The sequence below is a fragment of the Palaemon carinicauda genome, chromosome 38, assembly GCF_036898095.1.
Source record: "Palaemon carinicauda isolate YSFRI2023 chromosome 38, ASM3689809v2, whole genome shotgun sequence".
Classification (NCBI taxonomy): domain Eukaryota; kingdom Metazoa; phylum Arthropoda; class Malacostraca; order Decapoda; family Palaemonidae; genus Palaemon; species Palaemon carinicauda.
In genome coordinates, this window is record NC_090762.1 from 36,893,074 (window position 1) to 36,911,919 (window position 18,846).

Below are 18,846 nucleotides of genomic sequence, written 5' to 3' on the forward strand. Positions count from 1 at the left end.
AGCAGCATATATGTAGTGTTGAAATATCACCATATTGCAATTGCCAAATCTGATGAGTAGCAGACTATAAACTTATGAAGTGTTAAAATAGTATCACATTTTGTAACTGCCAAACCTGATAATTTAATCTATTATTAGCTACTTTATGTAAAAAAAAAATTTTTGTTTCTCTTTTAATTAAATACCACCGCATGACTGGAAATTATAAATAATGCTGTAAATATGAACGCTTAAAATAGTATCATCAGTATGTAATTGCCAAATCTGACAATTAAATTTATGATAAGCTTACTTTCTTTATAAATAGTTTCAATGTTATCAGTTTTTCTTTTATTTAAATATCACCATATAACCAAAATTTTCAGTAATGCCGTAAATATAGAAATAAAGATAACTACTCAGGATATGTGCTTGATTGAAAACATTGGCTGCCTCAGTGACATTAATTTTATCAATTTAATTTTCTTCGTTTCAACAGTACTACAATTTGCCAGTAACTGTGCTATTCTCATTTTAAAGAAGATATAGATATTCAGTGAATGAATTAAGTTTTCTAGTTTAAAGAAGTACCTACAATCATTAGTTTACTGTATGTACCAAGTCCAGGGACATTCCAGGGTTCAGTGATCTTTTTCTTGCTATATTCAGGAATAAGGTCAAGTTGCAACATGTTTTAAGCAGCAAGGTATATCTGCTCATCATCATGCTTGAAGAAAAAGTGATAGATGAGGGCTTCATAGCTGTATTTACATGAACCAGGTGGTCTCATTCTGGACGTCGAATTTTCATTGGTTGGGAATGCCCGAAGGGCAAAGGTAGTACCAATGAAAGGAGGCACGCTCTGGGGAGAGCGCTGGGCCAGGTGATCGGGCCACAAATGAGTCACGTGTGTGAGATTCCCAGTTAAGAGAACCTGTTCGCTCGCTGGGAGAGGATCTGTTTCAGGCAAGCTGCTACTCCACTCTACAGTGCTGTTATCATTGGTATCATTTCAATTAGAACTGTATGTCTAATCTTGGCTGGTAGGCAGGAGAAATATTTCCTGCATGGAGTTGAGGATAGGTTTCTCCAGCTGGATCAGTAAGGAATCCAGAATTCTAAGCCTCCTGCTGTCTGGGGCAATTCTAATGATTTCCATATTTTTCCCGACTTGTTCACACGAAATGGAACTAATATGGGGTTGTTGGCAATGTGCCTTATTGGCACCTTGCTGCTGTATGTGACAGGATAGGCATTTTGAGAGTTACATGGTGGTTATCCCGATGTAGCTGCTGGGAAATCCTTGGATGTGGCAGTGGTAACAGTACACCACATTTCTTCTCTTCAGAGTATCCTGCATGGAAGGCCAACCTACCCGGGAGTTATTTTTCATGAATAACAGAGATGCTATTGACTAGGACACATTTGAGAGAAATAATACTTCTTTCCGGATTTATAATGAGAATATTGAAAATCTTAGCAGATCATTTAAGCAGAAAAAATCAAATTTTCCTAAATAAATGTTCTCTATTTATCAGTGTCTAAAATTTTGGAATTGCTGGGGTTGTCCAAATGTAGGCATGTTTTCCACATCCCCGAAATAAAAGATAGAGATGTTTTGTTAACTTGTTCCGGATACCTTTGCATGGATGGTATATGCCCTTTTACAGGACTGGTCGAATCTTGACCTATAAGCCTTTCCACAGTACAGTATGCCAAGGTTCGTCTGGTGGCAAACAGGTTTAAAACCTCTGCAAACAGCATTATAACACTGATGGCTTCATTTTGTCACCAAAGAGAATGGTTTACAGATCTGTGGCCTCTGTTGTCAGTATGTCTGAGGAAGTAACTGTACAAAGCCAATCTTAGAAAACCAATTTAAAGGGTTGTGAATCCAAACCCCAGCATATTACATCTAACCACATGGAGACTATCCATTGTATTCTCAGAAACAAAACTTTTTTTTTATCCTCTAGATTGCCCATTATAGATTCCAAAAGATAGTTCACTAATAATGTATATCAATGACGATGGAATGTTTATTTTAATTGGTGTAAGTCAAGGTATATGCCGGAGGCTAGAATTTGTTTAGATAATATTGTCAAATTTTTACATTTACTTTTTTATGACAAGAAACTTTACCTCTCAGCTATTAAGGGTTACAAATCCATACTTAATTCTGTACTTAACCATCTAGGATTAAATTCCTCCATCCCAGGTATTATTAGCAATGTGTCTAGGTGTAGTAATATTGAAAAAGCTCCAGCAGTCAATCTATTTTTTTTAATTTAGATGTATAACAATATTTGAAAGGTTCCCATTTTGAACATTTGGGAAATATTTCGGCTAAAGATCCCACAGCTTAGAAACTCTTCCTGTTGGCACTGGCATCAGCTAATTGCACAAGTGAACTACAAGCTCTTTTTCATGATGTAAGCTTTGAAGAAAATAAGGTGATCATATCTATTTTGTCTACATTCAGAGGTAAGAATGGTTTTAAGACGAAAGGGTTGCCACAGTTCTTTCAAATTCCCTCTTTACAAATTACATTAGAAAATAGGTTTCTATGCCCTGTGGCAGTTGTCAAGTATTATTTAATGACTGCAAACATTAGGCCCAGAGGTAAGGTTCCTGATTTGTTTTGTGGAAATAGAATTCCAAGTCATTCTCTGGTTATAGAGGCTTGCAATGATGTGGATTTAAGTCTGATGTAAGAAATGAAGGTTAGGGTTCATAATATTAGTGTTATAGAAGAAGGTACCGGGGTATTCACTAGAAATTATCTTCAAGAATCCTGATTTGCTTATCAAGATTGCTGGGCTTTATGTGCTATAGTGACTGTTGGTGATGTGCTAAAGAAACAGTTGGTTGATTATTTTAATTGATTCGATTTAATTACTTTCAAATCAAAATTTTCAATCAACTTTCAGTGTTTGGTTTATATAAACAAGTGATTAGGTAATAAGGAAATATTTAAGGAAACAATCTGGAGATTCCAAACTTTAGTTTGAGACCATTTGTAAAAAAGAACTAAACTGCAGGCGAGTATAGGGTATCATTTAATTTTAGTATTCTAAAATCTATCATTTTCTTCCGCTGGAAATCCATCTTCATCAGAGTGTGGGAATTAGCAGAATGAACATGAAGGGAGGTTCATAGAAATACTTTACAAGGAATTTCAACAATAAATTTATTTCTATACACCCCTGATTTTCATATATATACTGAACATACTCATCCTCTTCCCAATTGACTAGTAGCACCATAAGGATAGGATTTCATTTTGACGTTTAGACTGAAAGATTAAAATCTGTACAGCATACCCAAGCCATAGCTATAGCCATTAGCTGCTAATCAGTCTCATTGCTATACTAGAGGGCCAAAACTTATTAGATGGAAAGTAATCGGAAAACTATAAAGCTTTAGGGGTGAATGTTGATATAAACCGAGCTTCAAGAGAGAAGCCATATGAACTTCAGGTGAGTATGATACAGTATACAAAAAAAAAAAAAATCTAAATTAAAATTCCATTATTAAGAGCCAAGCTGCGTCTCTGGGTGGAAAAGCAAAATGCTACAAGCCCACTGACTCCAAATAAGTATAACAGCCCAGTACAGAAAAAAACTGAGAATTGAAAGAATAAACTATGAAAGAGAAACAAGAAAAAATATAACAAAATAATAAAAATATGAAAGAAAATAAATGACAAATTTACACTTAAACTAGACTTATAGTAACCTGTTCAAGAATGAACTGCAAAGATCAGAATAGAGAAATGAAAGTACTGTACTTGAACTTCTTTTCTTTTGATAAAACTAGCTTCAAAGTTTTGGTTTGAAGTATTTACTCTATACCCATTGTAGTGTTAAATCTGACATTGACTTACAGTAAAGTCCTATTACAGTCAATGATTTCTTCACAGTTCCATTTTAAATCCAGTATCATAAAACTTGACTTTTGGCAACTCAGATAATTCCTTATGTGATGATTAATTCCCTAATTCTTACAGTATATACAAAAGTTGCAAAAATACCTTAAAATATTTCTTAAAAATAATCATATACTACAAGGTCTTCTTGGTCAGAAATAAAGACCAATTTTTATTAAAATCATGTTTATTACTTGGGTGTTAGTAAGATATCAATGCACTTTCAATAACTTTACAAGTTCCTCTGCATATACATCAAACAATTACAAGAAGAATCATACCTTAGTAGAAAACTTATTGTATGCCAGACCCTCTGGTGCCGTCCACTTGATAGGAAATTTAGCTCCAGCGTGCGCTGTATACGTGTCGTCCCTCATTAGTCTCGCCAACCCAAAGTCAGCAACTTTTACTAAGTGATTTTCACCAACAAGGCAATTCCTTGCTGCTAAATCCCTGAAAAAATAAGCATTTCATGTAAAAACTGTAAAATTGATTAAATATTCTTTCTTCAATAGTAAATCCTCCTTTCTAAACATCTAAATATTATATAGATAATTAATTTTGTCCAAAATGTACCTAGTGTAACATAAGACAATAACAGTGCAAAAACAATAGTACAGTAATTTCTAATTTTGAAAATACAGTATTCACTTCTGGTCACAAATGACATCACCTGAACAAATGACAGTTGAGGATAGTGGTATATTAAACAATTTTGTTCCAGAAAAAAACCTTAGTCAATAAAATTGAGTCAACAAAAATTTGAAAAGCTTCATACTAATCTCTCTTACATTTCAACGCACAAACTTTCAACTGGAGATTAGAGCAGACCAAAATCTCTAAAATGGACCCTACATTTTATACAAGTATTCACTCTCTAAAAAGTTTAATAACTATTGATTGATTGACTGATAAACCTAACACACCTAAATCCTCATTTGCAATATGATGCAGTACCATTTCCACCTATGATGCTAGCTTCTGATCAGACATCAAAATTTCTAACTATAAAATTCAACATGACACGTAAAACAGAACGAGTAAAATATCCAGTTATGAAAATCAACTGCTTTTTCTCTCTTTTCACACAGACAAGCCAATGTTTAAAAAGATAAAACAACAAATAAAAACTAGTGAAATTTGGTCGATACATTCAAATGTTTAGAAAGCTTTTTAAATGAACTGGTCATGAAATCTTCAGGACCATCTTACATCTATAATTTTCATGATTCTACCTCACTCTGGCATATGAAATGTGCCTTCAAATTAATGCAGTCAAAATATCTTTAAATTTCTACCCAAATTCTGTTCAAGGAAGAATATGGGTTACTTAAAAAAAATGTGATTATCTTGTTTTACCTATGTATAAAGTTTCTGTCTTCCAGGTATTCCATAGCTGATGCAACCTGAGTAGCCATATACAATAAGACCACCTCATTCACTTCATCGTGACTGCAATTCCTAAGGTAGTCTAGTAAGTTGCCTCGGGTCATAAACTCTGTAACGATGTAAAAAGGAGGTTCCCGCGTACAAACTCCCAACAGCTGCACTAGGTTAGGATGTTTCATGGCTTTCATTATAGCTGCCTCTTCTAAGAAGTCCTTTAGTGCCATAGTATCTTCCTGCAATAATGTACAGTAATTATATTTTTGTTTGTTCCAAATTTCCCCCCAGGTTTCTCAAAACCAAACATTTTTTAAAGGAATTTTCAATATTAATTACCAGGTAAGATAATTATTCTACATGTACTGAACTGTATGTTGCTTACATTCGTGAAACATACTGACAGGATTTTCTCTATGAAAAATTCCTGATAAATAAATTTCAGTTTAGATAAACACTTTATCTTTATTGTATTATTCATGAAACACGCTATATTCTCAAACTGAAATTTTTTCCTGTGCTTCATGAACTCGAGTCCTATCAGATAATACAAAAGCATAAAGGAAAAAAAATTTTCTTAATACTTATCTGTTCCATCAATAAAGTATATAATAATTACTATGCTAATTTATTAACGATCAAGAAACAAAATTACTTCTTTCAAATCATATCACAAGTAATAGTTGAATTCACTCTTCAGTATAGTGTCAAGAAAAATAGATGATGTATGCATAACCACTCTTAACCAGATTAAAAAAAAGTTAATGTACAGGTACTTGTAAAGAAGCTTTATCTAATAATAATGCAAAATAAAAAATTTAGAGAATACACAGGCTTTGAAAACTTTCTAATGATCCAACGAAGCATTGATGCATTGCAAGAACACACACCTTCAGAGTCTTCACCGCAACGTAAATGTTGTGTCTCTTCCATAAGGCTTCGTAGACATCCCCATACTGACCTCCTCCTAACTTGTGCTTCATGGCAATGTCCGTCCTTTCAATTTCCCACTCGTCAGGTTCAGCTGAGGGAATACCAGTACTTTTAGTCAAAACTGAAAATATCCAAGTCTAATAAGAAAAACTGACTGAAGGAAGGTCTTAAATGAATATGACAAACAAATCATAAGCAGGAATCTAGAAATCCCAAGTACGGTCAAGAAAACAAGATGAGGCAATCCAGCGCAATTTGAACATTATAAACGTAATTATTTTGTTCGTGGCATCTCCATTATTTCCACTTCAGTCCTTAGTCTATTTCCAGTCACCATTTTTCATTTTGTCATATTATCCACCAGTTTCAGGTATAAAGCAGCATGCAAATATATTTTTCACAATCTTCACCAAATGAAAAGTTGAGGCATCTTTTTTTTCCTTCTATATTTTTCTGATAACATCACATTTCAGAGTAAAAAAAAAAATAGTGCAAACTAAAATTCTTAACTTTGCTTTGTGGCATGTTTTAGAAGATATTGTCAATTTCCTTAAAGCCAACTATTATTACTCTAAAATAATGATTATTTTTACCTGAATTAAGTCCGAATAAAGTGGGTCCAGAATCATTATTACCTGGGGTCAGTCCAAATACAGTAGGTTTGTTTCTTTTGGGGGCTGGATACAGTAACTGAGTGATAAGACCGTCTGCATGCTGAGAGTGGTGGTGGGCTAATTCAGCCAATGTGTTAAAACGAAATTCTGAAGAAACGTATAGCTGAAAAGAGAAAAATTATTAGACAATAGTTCAATTTCTGGTATAAAAAAAACTTCAGTACAGTACTATATGTGGTTATGTAATTTATTAAAAAAACACTTTAGGTAGCATGTAAAAATCTTAAACTGATGCATATGGTCTATATTAATGAAAAAATAACTTTAGGTAAGCAAGTAAATATCTTGTATATTTTCAAGTGCATTGCTCAGTAAAGGAAATGTATCAAGTTAACTCTAATGAATAAACTTTTATAATAATAGATTGAATGACCTTTACCTTAAAATTTTCATCCCAACACCCCCTAAACTGACCCTTACCTTAGAATTAACATTTGCACACACCCTAAAATGACCATTACCTTAGAATTTTCATTTCCAAACCCCTAAACTGATCCTTAACTTAGAATTTCAATATCCACACCAATTAAACCTACCCTTTACCTAAGAATTTTCATCTCCACACTCACTAAACTGACACTTACCTTAGAATTTCCCTCTCTATACTCACTAAACTGACCCTTACCTTAGAATTTCTCTCTCCATACTCACTAAACTGACCCTTACCTTAGAATTTCCCTCTCCGCACTCACAAAACTGACCCTTACCTTGGAATTTTCATCTCCACACCCTTAAACTGACCCTTACCTTAGAATTCTCATCTCCACACCTACTAAACTGACCCTTACCTTAGGATTCTCATCTCCACACCCACTAAACTGACCCTTACCTTAGAATTTTCATCTCCACACCCCTTACACCGACCCTTACCTTAGAATTCTCATCTCCACACCCTTAAACTGACCCTTACCTTAGAATTTCCCTCTCCATACTCACTAAACTGACCCTTACCTTAGAATTTCCCTCTCCACACCCACTAAACTGACCCTTACCTTAGAATTTTCATCTCCACACCCTTAAACTGACCCTTACCTTAGAATTTCCCTCTCCACACCCACTAAACTGACCCTTACCTTAGAATTTCCCTCTCCACACCCACTAAACTGACCCTTACCTTGGAATTTTCATCTCCACACCCTTAAACTGACCCTTACCTTAGAATTTTCATCTCCACACCCTTAAACTGACCCTTACCTTAGAATTTCCCTCTCCACATCCACTAAACTGACCCTTACCTTGGAATTTTCATCTCCACACCCTTAAACTGACCCTTCCTAAGAATTCTCATCTCCACACCCTTAAACTGACCCTTACCTTAGAATTTCCCTCTCCACACCCACTAAACTGACCCTTACCTTGGAATTTTCATCTCCACACCCTTAAACTGACCCTTACCTTAGAATTCTCATCTCCACACCCTTAAACTGACCCTTACCTTAGAATTTCCCTCTCCACACCCACTAAACTGACCCTTACCTTAGAATTTTCATCTCCACACCCACTAAACTGACCCTTACCTTAGAATTTCCCTCTCCACACCCACTAAACTGACCCTTACCTTAGAATTTCCCTCTCCACACCCACTAAACTGACCCTTACCTTAGAATTTTCATCTCCACACCCCCTAAACTGACCCTTACCTTAGAATTTCCCTCTCCACACCCACTAAACTGACCCTTACCTTAGAATTTCCCTCTCCACACCCACTAAACTGACCCTTACCTTAGAATTTCCCTCTCCACACCCTTAAACTGACCCTTACCTTAGAATTCTCATCTCCACACCCTTAAACTGACCCTTACCTTAGAATTTCCCTCTCCACACCCACTAAACTGACCCTTACCTTAGAATTTTCATCTCCACACCCCCTAAACTGACCCTTACCTTAGAATTTCCCTCTCCACACCCACTAAACTGACCCTTACCTTAGAATTTCCCTCTCCACACCCACTAAACTGACCCTTACCTTAGAATTTTCATCTCCACACCCACTAAACAGACCCTTACCTTAGAATTTTCATCTCCACACCCACTAAACTGACCCTTACCTTGGAATTTCCCTCTCCACACCCCCTAAACTGACCCTTACCTTAGAATTTCCCTCTCCACACCCCCTAAACTGACCCTTACCTTAGAATTTCCCTCTCCACACCCTTAAACTGACCCTTACCTTAGAATTCTCATCTCCACACCCTTAAACTGACCCTTACCTTAGAATTTCCCTCTCCACACCCACTAAACTGACCCTTACCTTAGAATTTTCATCTCCACACCCACTAAACTGACCCTTACCTTAGAATTTCCCTCTCCACACCCACTAAACTGACCCTTACCTTAGAATTTCCCTCTCCACACCCCCTAAACTGACCCTTACCTTAGAATTTCCCTCTCCACACCCACTAAACTGACCCTTACCTTAGAATTTCCCTCTCCACACCCCCTAAACTGACCCTTACCTTAGAATTTCCCTCTCCACACCCACTAAACTGACCCTTACCTTAGAATTTTCATCTCCACACCCCCTAAACTGACCCTTACCTTAGAATTTCCCTCTCCACACCCACTAAACTGACCCTTACCTTAGAATTTTCCTCTCCACACCCACTAAACTGACCCTTACCTTGGAATTTTCATCTCCACACCCTTAAACTGACCCTTACCTTAGAATTCTCATCTCCACACCCTTAAACTGACCCTTACCTTAGAATTTCCCTCTCGACACCCACTAAACTGACCCTTACCTTAGAATTTCCCTCTCCACACCCACTAAACTGACCCTTACCTTAGAATTTTCATCTCCACACCCACTAAACTGACCCTTACCTTAGAATTTTCATCTCCACACCCACTAAACTGACCCTTACCTTAGAATTTCCCTCTCCACACCCACAAACTGACCCTTACCTTAGAATTTTCATCTCCACACCCACTAAACTGACCCTTACCTTAAAATTCTCATTTCCACACCCCTAAACTGACCCTTACTTCAGAATTTTCATCTCCACACCCCCTAAACAGACCCTTACCTTAGAATTTTCAGCTCCAAACACCCTCATTTGACCGTTACCTTAGAATTTTAATATCAACATCCTCTAAACTTGCCCTTACCTTAGAATTCTTTTCTCCACACCCCTAAACTGACCCTTATTTTAGAATTTTCATCACCACACCCCCTAAACAGACCCTTACCTTAGCATTTTCATCTACAAACACCCTAAACTGACCTTTACCTTAGAATTTTCATCTCAACACCCCTAAAACTGACCTTTACCTTAGAATTTTCCATCTCAACAGCCCCTAAACTGACCCTTACCTTAGAATTCTCATCTTCGTTAATGCGGTAGTGATAGACCCTTCCATCATATCTAAGAGATATGGACCTCTGGCCTGGCGAGCTTTCGGACTCCCTCACCAGGAAGGAGCCATTTATGCCCGAGGAGAGGAGGTACTCGGCAGTGTTCCTCGAGATGGGACCATGGTACCACGAATGCTTTTCGAGGGAGTTGACGGGCGTGATGTAATTGGACGGTACCCACCCCACCTCCCCAGAGGGGGCGTGAGCCTCGCACCACTCGCCTGATTTGTTGTAACTCAGCACGCGGACTTGTTCTCCTGCAACATTAGAAGAAGATCATTAATATATAGCAATTACGTGTCTGCATACCCTATATACTATAAGCATTACTGATAACACATAATATTAGGCCTACAGTTAATTGTAAAAGTCTTGCCTTCTTCACCATAAGGCTCCATAATACACAGCATTTTAGAAGTTTTATTCCAGCTGTGGCCAGATTATGGAACGATCTTCCTACTCTGACGGTTGAATCAGTGAAACTTCAGAAGTTCTAATTTGTTGCAAATGCTTTTCAGTTGAAAAAATTGACATGAGATTCCTTTCAAAATTCTCTATTTCTATTACAACAATATTGCAAAGGAAGCCTTCATTGTGCACCATACGCTAAAGTTCTCTATAGTCTTGGGTAGTGCCATAGCCTCTGTACCATGGTCTTCCACTGTCTTGGGTTAGAGTTCTCTTGTCTGAGGGTACACTCAAGCACACTATTCTATCTTATTTCTCTTCCTCTTGTCTTGTTAAAGTTTTTATAGTTTATAAAGGAAATATTAATTCTAATGTTACTGTTCTTAAAATATTTTTTCCTTGTTTCCTTTCCTCATTTGGCTATTTTCCCTTATGGAGCTCCTAGGCTTATAGCATACTGATTTTCTAACTAGGGTTGCAGCTTAGCAAGTAACAATAATAATAATAATAATAATAATAATAATAATAATAATAATAATAATAATAATGGAGAACATTACGTAAAATATTGGATCATCTCGGCAAGTTTAAGAGTGAAAGTACAGTACATGGAGATGAAATGCATTATAAAATTGTTTGATTCATGGGCTACTACGAGTCTACCTAATTTTATATAAATACATATAATCTATTTGCAATTATAGAGAATATAAATAGTTCCATTGAGCGTTCTGTACTTTTAAGACGTTAAGTAGTGTATCCATAGCCTTATATATAAAAGAACATATAGTTTTACTAGTGTGAACCAAAATATTAACAATAAAATCACCATTTATTAAAGAATTCAGTAACATCTTACACTGTCTCATGTTTAGAGAGAGAGAGAGAGAGAGAGAGAGAGAGAGAGAGAGAGAGAGAGAGAGAGAGAGAGAGAGAGAGAGAGAAGCATTACTTTCTGTCTAACAGTGCTGAAATTGCACCACTGGGAATACTCAAAAGGTATCAAGGGGAAACAACATCAACCCTTTTCTCTTGCTTAGATCTTCTCTCATTAAATATTCTTTTGCTGAAATCTTCTCCTAAATCTTCCCTTTCTTTTGCTTAAACCTTATCTTAAATCTTTTCTTTCTTTTTCTTAAATCTTCTCCTAAATCTTCCATTTCTTTTGCTTAAACCTTATCCTAAATCTTTCATTTCTTTTGCTTAAATCATCTCCTACATCTTCCCTTTCTTTTGTTTACTTCTCGCAGATCTTCCCTAGCTTTTGCTTAAATCTTCTCCTAAATCTTCCCTTCCTTTGGCTTAAATGTTCTCTTTAATCGTCCCTTTCTTTTGCTTGAATCTTCTCCTAAATCTTCCCTTTCTTTTGCTTGAATCTTTTCTTAAATCTTCCCTTTCTTTAGCTTAAATATTCTCTTAAATCTTCCCTTTCTTTTGTTTAAATCTCTTAAATCTTCCCTTTATTTTGCTTAGATCTTCTCCTAAATCTTCCCTTTCTTTTGATTAAATCTTCGCCTAAATCTTTCTTTCCTTTTGCTTAAATCTCCTTCTAAATCTTTCTTTCCTTTTGCTTAAATCTTCTGTTGAATCATCCCTTTCCTTTGCTAAATCTTCTTTCTTTTGCTTAAATGTTCTCTTAAATCTTCCCCTTCTTTTGCTTAAATCTTAAAATCTTCTCCTAAATCTTCCCTTTATTTTGCTGAAATCTTCTCCTAAATTTTCCCTTACTTTTGCTTAAATCTTCTCTTAAACATTCCCGTCCTTATGCTTAAATCTTCTCCTAAATCTTCCCTTTCTTTTGCTTAAATATTTTCTTCAATCTTCGTTTTTTTTAAATCTCTTAAATCTTCCCTTTCGTTTGCTTAAATCTTCTCCTAAATATTTCCTTTCTTTTGCTTAAATCTTCTCCTAAATATTTCCTTTCTTTTGCTTAAATCTTCTAAATCCCCACTTTCTTTTGCTTGAATCTTCTCTTAAATCTTCCCTTTCTTTTGCTTAAATATTCTCCTAAATCTTTCTCATTTCTTTCGCTTAAATCTCCCAAATCCTCATTTTCTTTTACTTAAATTTTGACCTAACTCTTCCTTTTCTTTTTCTCAAATCTTTTCATACATCCTCATTTTCTTTTGTTTAAATCTTCTCCTAAATCTTCCCTTTCTTTTGCTTAAATCTTCTCCTAAATCCTCACTTCCTTTTGTTTAAATATTCCCTTTCTTTTGCTTAAATCGTCTCCTGAACCTTCCCTTTCTTTTGCTTAAATCTTCTCCTAAATCCCCACTTCCTTTTGTTTAAATCTTCTCTTAAATCTTCCCTTTCCTTTGCTTAAATCTCCTCTTCCAAGATACGAGGAAGTTGACACCTTTGAAGATTACAACATTTCATTTCAAGCCTTCCAGAAAAAGGATTTATGATATTCACAAAAAAAAAAAAAAAAAAAAAAAAAAAATAAAGAAAAAAAATAGATTGGAAAATCTATCAAATGATTGGATGATTACCATAATATAATGGCCTCCCAGGCAGAGGACATCTGTACCTAACGTAACATGAAGGAACGGCAAGTTAGAAAAAAAAATAAATAAATAATGTAAATATAAGATTACAAATAAAATGTCCTTATTCAAAACCTGCAATATACCCAATTTTATAATTTGTGACAATAATTTCCACCCAAAAGTAAAAGAAAACCAAGATAGAAAGACGACATTTCTTCACTGTCTGAAGAGCATCACCCAAAGGAGAACTATTCCAAAAACTAACAAATAACACAAGGAAATTAAATTAAAAAGTCGACGAATGTGCGAGAAGATGAATCACACATGCACAAAGAGGTTGCAAGGAGTCATCCGGTTCATGGCTCTCTCTCTCTCTCTCTCTCTCTCTCTCTCTCTCTCTCTCTCTCTCTCTCTCTCTCTCTCTCTATTACTTTACATAAAAATAGCAAATACAATTAACAGGCAACAGACTTCCAGTGGATGAAGTGATCAGTGACACAGTAAACGAATTCAAGAATAGGTTAGACAAGATCATAAAATCTCTAAATAAACTAATTAGCTCTATACACGAGCAAATGCAGTCTTCGCTGATGGAGTAAAAAGTCTCTCTCTCTCTCTCTCTCTCTCTCTCTCTCTCTCTCTCTCTCTCTCTCTCTCTCTCTCTCTCTCTCTCTCACACACAATGCAGTGATAACCACCGGGCCGGAAAACACCATTTAATGTTCTCCCCTTGCAAATGCTGGGGTTGCATTCCCTTGTAAAGAGTGCAAGCGAAAGGGAAAACATTTCCTGCTCCTTGAGAAACGGTCCATAAATGCCAAGCGCCAGCAACGTGTTTGCAAATAACAATAAAAAAAAGGGACCGAAAATGACGTCGTCTGGGGCTTGCACATACAGCAATCACAGACCAGAGATCAATGCAACGATGATCTTGAGAGAGAGAGAGAGAGAGAGAGAGAGAGAGAGAGAGAGAGAGATTGGTTCCAGTTTTCAGGAGTGACGAATTCTTTTGAACTGTTTTTATGAAAACAATGACGACGGATCTGAATTCGATTACTGGATGAGAGAGAGAGAGAGAGAGAGAGAGAGAGAGAGAGAGAGAGAGAGAGAGAGAGAGAGATCTTGAATGATTACAGTTTTCAGGAGTAACTAGTTATTTTGAACTGTTTCATGAAAACAATGATGACGGATCTGACTTTGATTACTGGATATGAGAGAGAGAGAGAGAGAGAGAGAGAGAGAGAGAGAGAGAGAGAGAGAGAGAGAGAGAGAGAGAGAGAGAGAGAGACGGCATCTGTCTTTTGTAATGATTAAAGCAACACGTGTTTGCTAAATCACGGCACAGCTATAGACCCCAAAGCAGGTGGCTCCTTAAAAAAAAAAGAGAGAGTGAGAAAGAGATCGTTATGGGTATTGGTTTAAATCGTGAAACAAAACAAATTACGTCATCATCTAATTAACTGTAATCATATGAGTGATATTAGCTAAATGATCAAGAAATTAGGGTTGATCGTCAAGGTCAAGGCTACGGGCCAATAAACAGCACTATAAGCGTACCCAAAAGCGAATCGCATTTTATAACATCCGTATGTGGAAGAAAGGTTTACTTAAAAAGATAATAGAATTAACGAGAAACCTATTGACAGACATATGATGACATAAAAGGGATATTTCTACATTGAGAAAGCTACATGAATCTCGGAATATGAAATGTTTAAAACCAGTAGTATAACAAATTCTTAGTAATTTGTAATTATTTCTAGCTATACTTACCACGAACTACATTCATAGGAGGTTCTGGGACCTTCCAAGTCACGCCAAGAAAAATCCGGATATGCCCCCCCCCCCCTCCTTACTTCCAAAGCGCAAGGATACCACTCGAGGTCATCTAGGGGCCATGTCAAACCTTAGGAGTTAGGACCCCATTCCTATTGTGGGTGTCGACTTGTAGGATACGTAGTCAGACTATTCCCTTAGTGAAACTTTTAAAACCATAATTTTATGCTCTCTCTCTCTCTCTCTCTCTCTCTCTCTCTCTCTCTCTCTCTCTCTCTCTCTCTCTCTCTCTCAGAAAACAAGATGTTTCAAAACATCAATGTTATGTTTTATGACTCAGCGCAGCGAGAAAGGGCCGATAGGGGAGGACACCTGATTTGAAAGGGATTACTCGACTGATGCCACGTAAAAGGAAAGTATCTCAACCCTTTCCCTCCCATAGGTGACTTAATGAAAATTTGAAAAAGAGAAACATCCTTTGAAATCACCCAAACCTTATCAAGCGGATATTCATTGGAAAGGCCTTGATATGAGCTTTTCAATAAATAACAAGAAGCTATGGTTTGTGTGATCTCGAAAGATTTTGCTACACCAGCAGTTTTGTTGAAATCACCGCTGGCAGAGAAAGGGTTAAAACACATTTTATTTTACTATAACAATAAAACTGAACCGAATATCCAACGCCTTTCAAAGAAGGAATAAAACCAGGGTCTAACCCACAAAAGAACTAAAAAAATCCCTAATGATAAGTTGTCAGACCCTTCAATTAAATAGCCACACGACACACGACTTGCAATTTGAGTTCAAATCCTTGCACATTTATAACTACTACTTCTTGTGACTTCTGCTTTCTCCTAATTATCTTCGAATTCATTTTTCAAAATCTGTTAACTCTCTTGTGCCCGCCCCTAACTACTACATTTCCAAAAGATGCACTTTATAACCTTTAATAATATTGGTCCTCCCTCAATTTTTTTTTTATCAGCTCTATACTAGAACCTTTACCACTCAAAATTCCTAATTCTGTGACCTCTTCTACACTTCCTTTGTCTTAGAATATCAATCCATCACTCATCTTAGTCTTTACTCCACTCGAGAAGAAGAAGAAGAAGAAGAAGAAGAAGAAGAAGAAGAAGAAGAATCCTGCTGCCATTCATGCGATGTCTCCTTGCTACTCGCATGAGTGTCAATGTGATATCGTTATACAAGGGTGGCAAAGTGACATCGTTAACTCTCATTTCCGGAGGATATTAAGATCAATTACATCGTTTCCTGCGTGAATGCAAGCAAGACCACGATGGACGGACGGGAAAGAGGTAACAGGAGAAGCAAGCACATGCGCCTTGGTGCTTGCGGTATGCCAAGCATGACTGTCGGGTTGGTTATGTTATTTGACATTAGCAAAGAATTTAACATTTCAAAGTCCCGTAACACGCTAAGAAGAAGAAGAACAACAACAACAACATCATCAACAACAACAACGTGTCAAGAGAGGTCACTGACTTGCTTTACAAGCTTTGACAAAATAGAGAAGGTCCACATTGAAAAGAAATATCCTCATCATCATCATCTGCTCCTTCGCCTATTCAGCGCAAAAGGGCCTCGGTTAGATTTCGTCAGTCGTCTTTATCTTGAGCTTTTAAATCAATACTCATCCACCCATCTTCTCCTACTTCACGTTTCATAGTCCTCAACCATATAGGCCTAGGCCCTTCCAAACTCTTCTAGTGGCTTGCGGAGCCCAGTTGAAAGTTTGGTAAATTAATCTCTCTTGGGGAGTGCGAAGAGCATGCCCAAACCATCTCCATCTACCCCTCACTATGTAAGAATTATAATGATAAAATAGTACGAGTAATAAAGAAGGACAGGAAGAATTTTAAGTAATGACATTAACCCTTAAAATACCAAATCATTAAAAGACAGACTAAAAGAAGCAAAGAGAAAGGCAAACATTTAGGCAATACTTCCGCCTTATCTTATTTGAATCTAACATACAAGGGGGTAAAAGACTACACTTCATTTTGATGCCGAAGAAACACAACACTTCTATTAATAAGAGCGAAATACTCTTCTTCCTTCCACTGCATTCTCAAACGTAATTCATCCTCGTCACGCGAACGCGAGGGAAACGCCCATGAAAATTCAACAATTAATTCGTTAAACCAACGAATTCACTTATACTTTCATTTCTCTTCGTTCCTAAATTGAAATAGATGAAAAAAGGGAAACATTCCACTCTACGCCTCTTTGTGGTTCATATAGCATTTATTTAATCATTCCAAATCTCAGTAATAGTAATTGTAGCAGTTTTCCGGTCAAAAAGATCCTCTAGGAACGGCTATCATTGTAAACAAAGACTCCTACGAACGACCCTCCTTGTAAAGATAATCCCTTAAGAAAGACCCTCATTGTAAAGACAGTACCATAAGAAATACCCTCATGGTGAAGAAAATACCCTAAGAACGACCTACACTTAGGAAAATCTAAAAAAAGATTCTTATTGTAAAGAAAATACCTTAAGAAAGACCCTCATTGTAAAGGCAATACCTTAAGAACGACCTCCACTGTAAGGAAAATACCCTAAAACGACCCTCACTGTAAGGAAAATCCCCTAAGAACGACCCTAGTTGTAGACAATACCATAGGAACGAACCTCAATGTGAAGAAAATACCCTAAGAACGACCTTCACTGAGAGGAAAATCCCCTAAAAACGACCCTCACTGTAAGGAAAATCCCCTAAAAACGACCCTCATTGTAAGGAAAATACCCTAAAAACGACCCTCACTGTAAGGTAAATCCCCTAAGAACGGCCCTAGTTGTAGACAATACCATAAGAACGAACCTCAATGTGAAGAAAATACCCTAAGAACGACCTTCACTGTAAGGAAAATCCCCTAAAAACGACCCTCACTGTAAGGAAAATCCCCTAAAAAAGACCCTCACTGTAAGGAAAATCCCCTAAAAACGACCTTCACTGTAAGGAAAATTCCCTAAGAACGACTCTCATTGTAAGGAAAATCCCCTAAGAACGACCCTCACTGTAAGGAAAATCCCCTAAGAACGACACTCATTGTAAGGAAAATACCCTAAAAACGACCCTCACTGTAAGGAAAATCCCCGAAGAACGACCCTAGTTGAAGACAATACCATAAAAACGAACCTCAATGTGAAGAAAATACCCTAAGAACGACCTCCACTGTAAGGAAAATCCCCTAAAACGACCCTCATTGTAAGGAAAATACCCTAAAAACTACCCTCATTGTAAGGAAAATCCCCTAAAAACTACCCTCATTGTAAGGAAAATCCCCAAAGAACGACCATCATTGTAAGGAAAATCCCCTAAGAACGACCATCACTGTAAGGAAAATCCCCTAAGAACGACCCTCATTGTAAGGAAAATCCCTTAAAAACGACCCTCACTGTAAGGAAAATTCCATAAGAACGAACCTCAATGTGAAGAAAATACCCTAAGAACGACCTCCACTGTAAGGAAAATCCCCTAAAACGGCCCTCATTGTAAGGAAAATACCCTAAGAACGACCCTCATTGTAAGGAAAATCCCCTAAAAACTACCCTCATTGTAAGGAAAATCCCCAAAGAACGACCCTCATTGTAAGGAAAATCCCCTAAGAACGACCCTCATTGTAAGGAAAATCCCTTAAAAACGACCCTCACTGTAAGGAAAATCCCCTAAGAACGACCCTAGTTGAAGACAATACCATAAGAACGAACCTCAATGTGAAGAAAATACCCTAAGAACGACCTTCACTGTAAGGAAAATCCCCTAAAAACGACCCTCACTGTAAGGAAAATCCCCTAAGAACGATCCTCATTGTAAGGAAAATCCCCTAAAAACGACCCTCGCTGTAAGGAAAATCCCCCAAGAACGACCCTAGTTGTAGACAATACCATAAGAA

General features: G+C 36.8%; 1 protein-coding gene across 4 annotated transcripts in view; it reads right to left on the bottom strand.

Annotated features, from left to right (window-relative positions):
- Positions 1-18,846, bottom strand: part of LOC137630549 (tyrosine-protein kinase ABL1-like) — a 332,860-nt gene that overhangs the window by 26,852 nt on the left and 287,162 nt on the right. For 2 of the 4 annotated variants that reach the window (XM_068362069.1, XM_068362068.1), the window contains exons 2-6: positions 10,211-10,509; positions 6,859-7,000; positions 6,181-6,314; positions 5,267-5,529; positions 4,189-4,360 (exon numbers count right to left, since the gene is read on the bottom strand). In XM_068362069.1, the coding sequence (XP_068218170.1) occupies positions 4,189-4,360; positions 5,267-5,529; positions 6,181-6,314; positions 6,859-7,000; positions 10,211-10,509 (1,010 nt within the window). Of the gene's footprint in view, positions 1-4,188; positions 4,361-5,266; positions 5,530-6,180; positions 6,315-6,816; positions 7,001-10,210; positions 10,510-18,846 lie in introns of all 4 variants that reach the window. The other 2 variants (XM_068362067.1, XM_068362066.1) reach the window with 1 other exon arrangement.